Raw genomic sequence first — 14,419 nt, 5'->3', positions numbered from 1 at the left:
GGACACTTCGCAGCATCCCTTGCCTCTCCCAGTGGCACCCACTTTAAGAATCCCTGAATTATACCAAAAATGTTGCTTCATGCACTTTAATTTCTCAAAGTCAGAGGGGAAGACTGATAATTGTCTCATTTGATATCCTAAATGTTAACTTGTATGCATTGATTCCATCAAAGACCTTATTGACAAAATGCATTTTTTCCTTTGATTTATATTTTGTATTAAAATTCTTTATGTGTGTGTGTGTATATATTTGCAGATTGCTTGGTATGCTGTTGGCTGCTATTATTTGCTAATAACTAAAACGGATGCTGCAAGAAGATATTTAAGGTAATGTAGTAAGTTAGATAATTTTATCTACTTTAGGAGCCTTGTTTAAAGCCAAGTTTAACTAGTATGTTGTGGCCATCACGAAACTTTCTTCTATATTTTTCCTTTTTCTGATCCCTCCCCATGCTTGACGAGGAAGCAATATTCCTAACAAAAACAAAATTAGACATGCAAAAACTTGACGACCATCCCAATGTCTGAATTATTGTAAAAACAAAACAAAGAGCGAAAATTGAAAGTTACTTTAAAAGCTTAACTTGAATTAATTACAAATATTTTATTTATTAACAAACATAAGATGGCAACAGTTAAAAATTTTAAATCATTGAGATAATATTTCCTATCATTTCCATACAATTAAAATCACGAGAAATACGCAGACGACAATGTATTACGATTTATCTTTCTTATTGTTGCATTAATAAAAATATTTTTATTCGCAAAAAAAATAATCAACACCTCTTGGAGCGATCGGCGTCAAAATCGAACCAAAGCCGGTTTACATATGGATTCACATATATTCCAAATTTCAACCAGAACGTAGCATTACTTCTTGAGATAGGGTACTCAAAATGGAAAAAAAGAACGGGTGATTGCACTACCCCCTTTTTAGCTGTTGACACAAAAATAAAATCAGTTCTTATACCCACTAAGGGTTACTTGCCGATAAATTTTTCTTTCATTCCGTTCATTATTTCTTGAGATACAGCAGTCACAATTGACGACAAAAAACGTTCTATAGCTCAACCCCCGTTTGAGTTATTGACACCAAAATTGAATCAGCACCTGTTCCTGTTAATACCAACATATGGACCAAATTTTGTTTGATTCCGCCAGTTACTTCCTGAGCACGCGTAACTCGAAAAACGTCCCATTGCTCCACCCCCCTTGGAGGAATTCGCGCCAAAAACTAATGGGCACAAGTTCACCTAGGGGCACATATGTGTACTAAATTTCGTTCGATTTCATGCGGTAGTTTTTGTTGTAGAGCGGCCACAAAAAACTGGTCACACACAGACGTGACACACATACATACACACACACATACATACATACATACACACACATACACACACACACACACAGACAGACAGACATTTTCCAAAAATGGTCGAAATGGACTCAGCACACCTCAAAACGTTCGAATCCGTCAAAATTCGAAATTCGAAAATTTACACGAATCCAATACTTTCTTCTATATATTAGATATAGAAGAAAGTAAAAATTAGAAAGAATTGATATCAAAATAAAAATGAATGACATGTATTCTAACCAGGAAGTGTCAACTTTGTCTAAAAACAACGGAGGAGGAGACATCTAACTCGAAAACAGTGAATAAAATTTAAACATTTAATAAAAACAATTCTTATTATAAGATACAGGTAACAAAAAATTTAAAGGTAATTGTATGAACTCTAAAATAGATAAAACAGCCTGATAAAACTCGTATGTAAACTGCATAAATACAACACTCTCCAAGAAGCCGTACACGCGTATTACTGATTTACCCATGTTCAAATTCAGGTTTTCTCTCATCAGCTGGCTGTAGAAGTTGGCTCCTAGACTTCTTGTAGAGGTTGGCACATCAATCTTCTACAAAAAAGTTACGTAAATGTGTTTCAGGGTTACAATGAAATCCTTCATTGATGCAAAAAATTGTGTGGTTCTTTATTAATGTTCAAAAACTATAGATATCTGAAGGGCTTTTCATATTTAATATTATTAAATCAATCAACCTGATATACAATTAAATACCTGCCAACTATACTGGTTTTTCCGGGAGATTTCTGAATTTTGATCATTTCTTTTGGCTATTTATATAATGTAAAAAACATTTGGTTGTGCTTAGAAGGGTAATGAAAGATCCCTATTCTTCCCTAAATAAGAATGAAAAATCTGACGTAATTATCTACTGGATTTTTTAATCATCTACTGGATTTTTTCCAGTAGATGTTGACAGGTATGCAATTATTCCAGCTAAATTTTTTTTTGTTGAATTAGGAGTCCTTTGTTTTGTTGGTTTAAAATGTTGAAAATCATTCTTTTGATGTTAATTACAGTGTGATAAAATTAATCGAAATTTTAATGAATGTGAAATTAATTATGATTTTATTTGAGCTGATATAATTTTTAAAAAGGTGCACTTATGATAAATATCCATGAAAGAAAAGAAAAGTTGAATTAGTGCTGAGATCATGCATGTACTGACAACAAACTAAAACAAATGAAGAATTTTTAGATCAGAACTTCATAATTAAGAAAGAAAAAGAATTATTACTGGTAGATATTGTATTTTGGTACCTGAAACGTTGCTCTACAAGAAATCAAGAACTTTGATTGTACTAGTTCTATCTAAAATAAAATATTAACTGATGGTAACTTTAAATGGAACCTAACAATAGTGTCTTATCTTTAATGGTTTGTACTTTAAATGGGGTTTAACACTGTGATGCTTTATTTGTAATACCATATATTTATTTTTAGCTCTTAAGGCATTACAATAATTATTTATGCACTTTAAATCAGACATATATTAAGTAATTCAATCTTAAAGAAAGGAAAAAAAATTGCTCCCCCCCCCTTTTTTTATTTGTTATCTCGATACTGTTTTTAAACTGCTTCATAATAATCTTTTTTTTTTTTTGTATTCATTATTATTGAATGTGAATAATGAGTCTGAAAAAAGAATGTATGTTAGTGCTCCTTCCCTTTGTACTGCTCTGTCTGTCTAAATATTTTACATACGCCTTTTAAATATATATACTAGATATATACAGACTATTCCATTATTTGCTTAATTTATTTTATACAATTGTTAAATTTTTATTTCAAATTGTTGTTTTTAAGTTCAATTATTTTCTTGTCTGATTTACAGCAAAGCTACTGCATTGGACAGAATTTTTGGTCCGGCTTGGATAATGTATGGTCATTCATTTGCAGTAGAAAATGAGCATGATCAAGCTATGGCTGCTTATTGCAGAGCATCTCAACTTATGAAAGGGTAATGAGTCTTTATCTGTTATTTCTTATTGCATATTAGGAGCTTTAATCATACCATGCCAAATAATTCAAATTGAAATCATTTCACAGTTCATATTATTTGTTTCACAAGTAAACCTGTTTCAAATCCCATATTTTAATGCATGTGTTATTGTGTGGTATCAAATACAGTAAAGCATCATTTATGTGTCGTTCAAGAGACTGGATGGAACAACATATAATCGAAACTTTAGTTTCATTTTTACAAGTTTAACCCTAGTAATACAATTTCTTTCAAATATAACAGTTTAAAGATTCTTATTATGCTTTTTATGCAACTTGTAAAAATTACTCTATTATAGTTCTATAGTAAAGGCAATAACTGATTTTTTTACCAAAATAGTTATAAAAGTAAAATAAATCATACCTTTACTCTATATCCCAAATACTTATTTTCCAATATCAATGTAATTATATTATACGCTTATATATGTACATACATTTAGCTAACAAAAGCTTTTATTTTCATCTGACTTGCTGATTGCTTTTGAGCATTGTTTATTGCATTATGAATTGAATTGAGTTCATGAAATATTTGTTCACTTGCTTTAAGAAACAAAATAAGCTTTAAACTTATTGATACTATTTATTAGATCTTTAAAGGAGGGTAGTGATATTGTGACCATCTCATAGAGATTTTATACACTACAACAAACCAAGAAAGATAGTCAAGCTGAAACTTTTCAAATTTTATGACGGGGGAAACTAAGTATACATGATAATCTGCAATGAATAAAATAATGCAGTTTTGCTTTAAAAGGAAAAGGAATGAATCGAGGCTTTACGAAATCGACTTGTTTAGTGTAAAAGACGTGTAAAGGATATTTTACTGTAATATGTTTTAACAAGCTGAAAATTTTACAACAGCATTAAAATTGCAAATAAAAACAAGAATTAGGTTTGGCAGATATCTTTTCATCCATAAACTCAACTTTTGGATGGAAAAGGGGATTTCTTGTAACCCTAAAACACATGTTTGCATCTTATTGTTATTGTGCTTTGTTATAATTTTTTCAATCATATAGTATGTACATATGTGAAGATTAGATCTGAACAGTCTTATAAAGAAGAAACTGAAAAATGTGTTAGTATTCAAAATTTGTACTGTTAGACACATTTTGCATTACATATGTCGATTTTAGATGTAAAGATTTATTCTGATGTGCATCAAAGTTAATTTTAGAAGCAATTTCTACAGCAGTTTGTTCAACAGCTAAATAATTGCAGAAGTGAAAATATTCTATAAATCTGCCATTTATCCAATTTTTGTACTTTTCTTTTATTTCCTTTCTTCACTGTCTGTTTCAAGTTAGTTGTTCACTAGTTATGTATGTACTGTTATTTTCCTAAGGATTTTTCTCAGAAGAGTGAAGCATGTCTTTCTGATTACCAGCTGCAAAAAGTGCAATGTCTGCTCTATTTAATGCACAGTATTCAGTAATGACCTACTCAATTGTTGCTGGATCTTCTCCTGTTATATGGGGGAGGGAGGGAGACAAGACCTTCCTCAGGAACTTTTGGTCTTCCGGAAAATGTTTTAAATTGAAATTAAAAAATACGTTTTAATTTTATTTTTAATATTATTGAAGTAAAAAATAAATAATATGTTATTCTTTTCACCGCTCCCTTGAGGTGCTGCTGCCCAGTCAACAGCTCCATCTAGCCCTGTACACAATTCATCCACTCAATCAAGTTATACCATTGTACAGTAGGGTGGAGTAAAAAAAATGAATTTTTGATTTTTGGAAACGGGTACCTTTCAATTACTGTGTATGAGGTTTAGCAACAAATCTGTAAAATATTTCATTTTTACTACCTCATCTTTAACCTGTGCATTTGACTTAAAATTTATAAATTTCTGATTTTTTTTTTACATTAAAAAAAAATTAAGTATTAGAAATGAAAAAAAATGACGGATGGTTATTAAATGGCAGAATAAGGCCTAAAATATACCAAGATTTTTTAAAAAACTATTTTAGATTATGGTTTCAGTCTGCGCATTATGCCCAAAGTCAACCAAGTATCTCGAAATGTCAGGTATTTTCAACATATTAGACCGACATGGAGTTGTCAACAAGCAGACAAGTGTGAAGTCCTTTAGTACACAAACCCTATACATTGATGGAAGACTTGATGACATCCTGCATTTAAGCAAGACAGAAGATGGCAAAATGCACAAAACAACTATTAAAAAAGACCACATTTCTTTAATCAATGGGCCTAAATCGCGATTAGCGTACTTTTTAGAAAACAACCTCACAGTGACTAAAATTGTTTGCATTGGTTTCGAGGGATGCAATACAAACACAGGAAAATATAAAGGTGTAATTAGGAAACTGGAAGAAAAACTTGGGAGCCCTCTGCAGTGTTTTTTTTTTTTTTTTTTGCCAATTGCATTCAAATGAACTTCCTGTGCGGCATTTGTAGAAAAGCTAGATGGATCTACTGGTGGACTGAAATGATTTGCTGGTCCTGTTGGTCGAAGCTTAACAGCATGTCATATACTTTGAAATCTGTTCAGTTTGAGCCCATAGATTTTGTCATTAATCAGATCAATCGTGGCAATAAAAATGATTTGAGTATGAGTCTTTATGATAATGTGCAAGGCAGTTTCAACTAGGAAAACGTCCCAAGAATTAGAAAACAGAAGTCCAAGAATGTTTTCCCATGCCGGATGGTTGACTACAGCAAACAGAATCTGAAGACTGTATGTAGCTGCTTCTATTCCAACTGAAACTTTAAAAGAGACCACTAATTTCATTGTAAAAAAATATACTCCTGATGGCCGGTCCAGGATTAAGTGCAATCCAAAAGTTACTAATAGAGCTACGAACTTGTAAGAGACAATAAAGAGTTGCATTTATCTCTCTGGAGAAAATCAGAAAATTGGATTCAAACTCATCCAAAACAATGTATACTGTGCTCATCCTGAAAACATGCTGTGATCCATGTTAGTTGCTCAGAGAGATCACATGAAGAAACTGGCTTTCAGTCATATTATCAATGTTCGCTCTAGAAAACAAACCTGCAAACAAGTGAGAATATTTCAGATCCTGAAAATTGATTTTGAAGCATTAGAATACATTGATATGATTTCTTGGCATGTTGTGAAAGCTATAGCGCCACCTTTTACACGTCATTCAACAACGTAGGATTTACAGAGATTACTGGAAGCTGAGAATTTAAATATGATTTCCGAATGCACCCTTTTTAAGCTTTCATCTCTCACTTAAACGGTTGAATGAGATGTCAAAAAGGTCACTGCCTCTTCCAAATTGTTTTGTGCCCACAAGAAAAGATTAAGCTTAGTAAAAACAAGGCTGTTTGATAGAAATATCAAGCCAATCTACAACACAGAGAAACATTTTCTTTTGAAGACTAATTTAAGAAATGTAAATATGTGCTCTCATTGGTTGGGAGGAAGAAAGGGCACAGGTGGGACTCAAAGTGCAACCATCTCCTCGTGGGGAGTCCTGGGTAGTTCCACATGAGCTGCCAAAGAGTTGCATGCTGTGAGGTAATAACAAAATGATTAGCAAAACATTTTGAATGCAATTTAAGTAAGTATTGAAATGAAATACTAAATTATAAAAATAGTGAAAATATCAGAAATTTTCAAAAATTATCATATAAGCTTTGTGCTACAATATGATTAAAATGAAAAAACAACGTAAATAAAGCACAAATATTGGAGAAGATACAGCATATAGCTATTTCAAGGCTACAATGGAGCCTCTTCATCAGTGCAGAAAGCTCACCAACACAACCAAAAGTTGCGAGAGAGTTGCTGTATCTTCTCCAATTTTTGTGCTTTATTTACGTTGTTTTTTCATTTTAATCATAATCTAAAATGGTTTTAAAAAATTCTTTTTATATTTTAGGCCTTGTTCTGCCATTCAATAACCACCCGTCATCTTTTTTTTTTTTTTTCATTTCTAATCTTTGAAAAAAAAATTTGAAAAATCTAATAAAAAATTTCCAAATTTTAAGTCAACTGCGCTGATTCAAGATGAGCTCGTAAACATGAAATATTTCACATATTTGTTACCAAGCCTCAAACACAGTAATTGAAAGGTACCTGTTTCCGAAAATCCAAAATTCATTTTTTTTACTCCACCCTATTCTACAGGGGTAAGGCAATATACTCTGCTCGACATTGAAAATACAACACCAAGAAGGAGTGTTCAGAAATTTATGCAAATTTTAGAGTAGACGTACATCACTGAGATATGTAAATGATGTGAAATACGCAGCTCTCCAAAGCACGTGAAGTGATATAAGGGAAGAAACTTGCAGAATGGGCAATATTTGTGTCGTTATTTCTGACTGGAGAATTATTGAAGAAATTTTGTTTTTGTCTTGGAAGATACGTGTAACACGAGAGAATGCCAGGCCGCCGTCAACGAAGGCACTTCCAGCAGATAGAGGAATTTACAAGGGGTATGGTGATTGGACTGAGAAAGGGAGGTTGGACCGTACGTCAAATCGCAGCTGGTACCCACAAGGATGCGAGCATGGTGCATCGGCTGTGCCGAAGATGGTTGGAACAACGAAATGTGGCAAGATTGAGGGGTGCAGGGGCAGCCAGAGTGACGTCAGAATGCATGAATCGACGCATCCACCGACAAGCTGTAGCAGACCCACAAGTCACTTGTTCCTCGATTCTGCAGCAGGTGCAAGATACCCTGAATGTTCCCGTGTCAACCAGAACCATTTCCCGTCGTTTGGTTGCACGTTGTCTGCAATCACGGCGTCTGCTAAGAAGACTGCCATTGACCCCACAACATGGACAGCAATGTTTAGTATGGTGCCAGACTAGAGCGACATGGATGACAGAACGGCGAAATTTCGCGTTCTCAGATGAATCCCGCTTTTGTTTATCCAGTGATAGTCGCGGCATGCCTGTGTGGCATCAACGTGGAGACAGATCTAATCTGGCACAAACTGGAACGTCCCACCGCACGACAACGTGGCATAATGGTTTGGGGCGCAATTGCGTAAAATTCCATATCACCTTTAGTTCATATTCAGGGCACTATGACGCCCAACGATATTTGGATAATGTGCTGCGGCCGGTGGCAATCCCTTACCTTCAAGGGATACCTAATGCAATTTTTCAGCAGGATAACGCCCTACCACACAGTGCTTGCTTCTGCCAACATGCTCTCCAAGGCACACAGATGTTTCCCTGGGCACCATACTCTCCTGACCTGTTACCAATCGAACATGTGTGAGATGTGATTGGATGCCGTTTACAGACTCTGTCACTGCCTCGTTCAGAAGACGACTGTGGCAAATGATTGAAAGGGAATGGAGAGCCATCCCTCTGAACACCATTCACACCCTTATTGACTCTATGCCTAGATGTGTTTCTTCATGTATCGCTGTCCGCGGTGATCCTACATCCTACTGAGCCGACGCCATTCTCGCTCTGTATTCTGCCTCTTATTTTGAAATTTTAAGATCATTTATTATTCCTTGCTGTCCATGTCTTTTTTTCAAATTTCATCACTTTCTGACCACTCCTTGGTGTTGCATTTTCAATGTCAAGTAGTGTATCAGTTCTATCATACATAAAACTTATTTCATTGCTGTATCATTCTGCAAAAATACACTTTTTGAACATTTTCTAGCGGAGTAAAGAGGCTTGCCGGTCTGCAGCTACAAGGAGTCAAGCAACAATCACCTTTTAAAAATATATAATGAACTTGAAATGCTCTAGCAATGATATAATGCTTTCTTGCAGTGCAGTACCATAAATTTTATCAATGATAACACCAGAGCATTACCAAATCAGAAGATGTGTGCTATTATATTATTAATCTAAACACAAGAAATGGAATTATCATTGAAATTAAAAAAAAAAAACGAATAATTTTGCCGCTCCCTAGAGGTGCTGCTGCCTAATCAAATGCTCCATCCAGCCTTGTACTCAGTCCATGCATTCAGTCAAGTCATACTATTGTATAGGAGTAAGGCAATCCATGCTAGCATTAAAAAAAACTTAACTCATTGCTGTATCTTTCCGAAAAATGCACATTTTGAACATTTTCTAGAGGAGTTAAGGGGCTTGCCAATCAACACAGTCAAGCTACAATGGGGTCGTTTCCAAAATTTTTAAGTATTTTTTTCTGAAAGAGCATGTTTAAAAACATACGACCTGACCATTTTTTATGTAATTTGACTAAGTTTAATATTAAAAGAAAAATTACTTTAATCAGTGAGCTTTCATTGTTTACGCTTCAGCCGATAACTTCACAAATGATGAAATGCCATTCACAGAGCACAATATTTAATTCGCTTCTTGATTATCATTACGTGGAAATGCGGTAGACAGATGCGCGAAAGTACATCACTTATGAGGTCATAAAGACCACGCATTATTTTCAAAATTGGACAGTTAAAAAAATTCATTAAAAATTAAATCTTCTTAGATTAAAGTTTTTTCTCGCTTCATGTTTTTTTTTTTTGCTTATTCTATCAATTTCAGTGACTAAAAGTAGTACTTTTGGCTGAAGGAAACAACCCCATTACTCTAAAAAAATAACGATAAACTTGAGGTGCTCTATCAATGTAATAATACTTTCTTGCAGTGCAATGTCGCAGGTTTTACTAATGATGACACCAGATCATTACTGGATCACAGATAGATCAATGTTATTGCAGTTGATTCTCTATTTAACAACTTTCAAGGGACCACAAAAAATTGTCCTTAAATGGAATGCCTCATTCTTAAACAGAATTTTTCTAAATCTACAGTGGAGGGTGCGAGGTTGTAAAAAACCGTTTTTAAATAGAGAAAGTTGTAAAATAGAGCGTGGTTAAACAAATGACCAACTATGTATTTTTATCCTAAGCATGAGTGACTGAATTATAAGTGCTTATGTTTGAAACCTTACATTAATTCTCTCTTCTCTCTATTTTTATTAGTTAATGTTTTGAAAAAACAAATATATATATATATATATATATATATATATATATATATATATATATATATATATATACATATATATATATATATATATATATATATATATATATATATATTTACATTATGAATCATAAGTATTGTTGAATGATAGTATATGGTTTTGCAGGTGTCATTTACCCTTGCTGTACATTGGTTTAGAATATGGGCTGTCAAATAATAACAAACTAGCAGAAAGATTTTTTGCACAAGCTCAAACAATTGCTCCTGAAGATCCTTTTGTCCTTCATGAATTAGGGGTTGTAGCTTATCAAAATCAAGAGTAAGTAAATGTGAGCAATAAATTTGCATTGCATTTTAATCTTTTTTTACTTCATTCATACTGTTAATTAATCAGGGATTGCTCATGCTGATTTAAATCTTTTGAGGTTGATGTACCTGATGCTTTACTGATTTTCAATGCTACATTTAAAAGTGCTAAAATATTGATTTTTTCCGACAATTCTCTGAAAATAAAGAAATAAGTATCAAACTTTCATCTTTTGATATGGCAAACCTAACATCTAGAACCCTAACATCTAGAATGTTGGTCTCAGTTAGTGATCGCATTACTGGTATACCGAATACCTGTATTTCAAACAATTTTGTAATTCCGGTATTTTTTGAGGTAAAATACGGGTATTTTTGGTATTAGCTGAAAGTAATAAATAGTTTAAATTAAAGAATTTTCAATTTACTACTTATATTTTAAATGTATATTTCTTTTTCCATGATACAGAACCAAAATCAATCTATTGATGTAAAAATTTGGTTTCAAAAACACGAACTAATAGAATATCACTAAGCAAAAGTCGCAGAAAAAATGCAAACTGATATTTTCATTATAAATGGTGAGATAAATCGCATTTTTGTGCACCATATTTTTATTTTTCCTATTTCCCTGATCACTCACTTTCCTTTTTGTGAAAGTTAATTTTGAGTGTAATTCGAATGTATTTGTCCTATGAATAATTTATCCCAACCATCAATTGTAGTAATACTTTATGATATTTTCTTTAAATATTTGTCTCAACTGTACTGAATTTGGCAAAAAAAACTTTTTCTTGTTAGTAAAACAAATGGTAATTTATTATCACCAGTATTGGTTTGTTATCATGCCTCACTTTATACTTGGCAAGATAGTATTCAGAAATTATATAGTGCCTTGAAAATTTGCTTAGAGGTTAAGCATAATCATTTGAAACACACTGTCAAATATCTTCATAATTATAATTGTAAAGAATTTTGAAAAGAACCCAAAAACAAATAAGAGAAACTAACAAAGATCAAATTTATGGTAAATTTCAAACCAATGGGCTATTAATAAAAATCAAACACAAACCTCCCCTGCTCAATCAAAATGATGTTAATATTGGAAAAGTATTGTCTCTTGGAAATAAATTACAACTAGCTATAAATCTTTAAAAAATTATAATAATACGCACAATACAAAACAAAAGGATTTTTCCAAAAATAACCCACAAGAGACCGAATTATTTAAAGATGAAGAATTTCTAGATAATTAGAGAAGGTGCAATGTGCATTGTTAACAGTACCATTGACCTGCACGAATTCGGAAAGAGTATTTCCAACTGTATAGAAGTTGAACAGAAAATGAGTTCCAGGCGTAGAGACAATTCAATAGATGCATTATGTTTTTTACTATAGTTGATTTATATTATGACATTTGTACCTTCATTTTATATTTGTTCACAATAGGTTTGCATAAATAACACAATTTTTGTACAAAGTTATGAAACATGGCAACGATATAATACGTTTTTAAGCATTTTTTGAGAAATTTTCGAATACCGATATTAATACCGGTATTCTGGTATCACATTTTAAAAAACCCAAATACCGGTATTGAATTTTTGGTTTGGTATTATAATCCCTAGTCTTGGTCGGTAACAGTCTAGAATGTTGAATACTAAATAATATGTGGTTACTTCTGTTTTGTGCCTCAAATATAATAAATAAGTTGTATTAAAATAATATGAGTTGCAGTAGAGGGAAATTAATTTTTTTCCCTCTCATCTCTGTAATACATGATATGACTACTTGCTGCAGACAATATTGTTAACGCTAGTGACGAATGTTATGTTTCTCTTACTTTTTAATCAAATACTTCCTTTGTCCCTTGAACAAATTTAATTTATGGGTCTTCTTCATTTAGACAAACACTTATCTAAGTGAACTGTATTGTAACGGATCCGGTGCGGCTTCCAACTTTCTTGAAAGGACGACACAGTTCTTGATTAAAAATACAAGAAATTTATTTACACTATGTACAGGAAAGATCGTCAACAACTGCTAAATTAATCATCAGCAATTAAACAAGTATCACTCAACACCGTAAACTCAACGGTTACACACGTATTTACTTCCAAATACGAAAACAACACAGCGAAATGCCTCGCAATAAACAGAGCTAATACAGTCTCAGTACAAATTCTCAATCGAAACTAAACTTTTTATCGCGCGGGACGCTTTTATAAACATCGAAAAGTTTCCACAACATTCGAAATCCTTCTCGAAATTCGTAGACCGTTACCTGATTTCATTCACAAATTTTATCAATGAAAAAAAATAGGGGGTTCGTATACTTCAGCTGAATGTACAGGGGCTGTATATTCATTACGGGAAATTATTTACAGGTTACGTTACTACAATTATTACTATTTACAGAATTTAACATTGCCCTCTTCCTAAGGACTGCACGTCCCGAGCAGTACAATCCCCAGAAAGGGTGCCAAACTTCTATCACAAGTTCACAAATACACACATTAAATAATAACCAATAATGCATAGGAAACACAATAATAACAAGAAATATTACAAAACATTAAAAGCAAAAAAATTATCTACAACTTTTATGTTATCAACCATGGTTGTTTACGTAAATACTCATGAGCTATGGCCATAGTATGGGGCTAACCGATCATAATGTACAACCCTAGGTTTTGCATTAGGTGATTTTTGGATCCTCACTACGACGTCATTCAGTCGGTTAAGGACTTTGTAGGGTCCATCCCAATGCGACTGCAATTTGGGTGAAAGACCTTTCCGTCGGATGGGATTCCATAACCAAACCTTGTCGCCTTTGTTGAATTCATGTCCAGTAGACCTTGTGTCGTATCGGGTCTTCATCTTCTCCGCCACAATGTTGATTCGCTCTCGTGCGAAGTTATGAACGTCTTCCAACCTGGCCTGGAGATCCTGGATGTACTCCTCAGGCCATGAAGGCGCATCCGGAGGACGACCGAAGACGAGATCACAAGGTAGCCGAAGCTCTCGTCCGAAGAGCATCTGAGATAGGGCATATCCGGTAGTCTCGTGGACAGCACTGCGGTAGGCCAGTCCCAATCTTGTCCCAATCCTGTTGATTTTTGGAGACCATAAGCGAGAGATTATTCAGGATTGTGCTGTTAAATCTCTCCACCATGCCGTCCGATTGTGGGTGTAGTGGTGTTGTCCTAGTTTTCTCAATTCCTAGAATTTTACATAGGCCCTTAAACACAACAGAGATGAAATTCCTCCCTTGATCGGAATGGATTTGCAAAGGTGTTCCATATCTCGAGATCCAATGCTGGATTAGAGTCTCTGCTACTGTGGAAGCTTCTTAATCTGGAATGGGATATGCTTCCGGTCATTTGGTGAAGTAGTCGATGGAAACAAGAATCTATTTGTTCCCATCAGCAGTTCTTGGTAGAGGACCCAGGATGTCGATCCCAATTCGTTCGAAAGGAGCTCCAATGTTGTACAGATGTAGCTTCCTTCTGCTTCTCTTCTTCGGTTCTTTACGAGCAGCACAGGCATCACAAGAATGGCACCACTTCTCCACGTCATCCTTCTCCTTGCTCCAGAAGAAGCGCTCCCGAACTTTATTGAGGGTTTTCAAGACACCAGAAAGTCCTCCAGTCGCACTACTATGTATTTCTTTCAGAACATCTGAAATCCTAGATCGGGGAAGTAGTAACTGCCACCTAGATGTTTTACCGTCGTCAGATTCCCATTTTCGGTGTAGCACACCATTCCGTAAATGAAGCGAGTTCCAAAAAGCCCAGTATCTTTTTGTTGCAG

The 14,419-nt window shown here is 34.0% G+C and overlaps 1 protein-coding gene across 1 annotated transcript in view; it reads left to right on the top strand.

The window, feature by feature from the left end:
• The window catches only part of LOC129227329 (cell division cycle protein 16 homolog), a 77,714-nt gene that overhangs the window by 40,294 nt on the left and 23,001 nt on the right, over positions 1-14,419 (top strand). The window contains exons 11-13 of the mRNA XM_054861873.1: positions 257-327; positions 3,203-3,328; positions 10,467-10,619. Of these exons, the coding sequence (XP_054717848.1) occupies positions 257-327; positions 3,203-3,328; positions 10,467-10,619 (350 nt within the window). The remainder of the gene's footprint in view (positions 1-256; positions 328-3,202; positions 3,329-10,466; positions 10,620-14,419) is intronic.

The sequence above is a fragment of the Uloborus diversus genome, chromosome 8 (assembly GCF_026930045.1).
Source record: "Uloborus diversus isolate 005 chromosome 8, Udiv.v.3.1, whole genome shotgun sequence".
In the NCBI taxonomy this organism is placed as follows: Eukaryota; Metazoa; Arthropoda; class Arachnida; order Araneae; family Uloboridae; genus Uloborus; species Uloborus diversus.
Note: the sequence above shows the minus strand (reverse complement) of the source record. Positions and strands in the feature narration are given on the sequence as shown.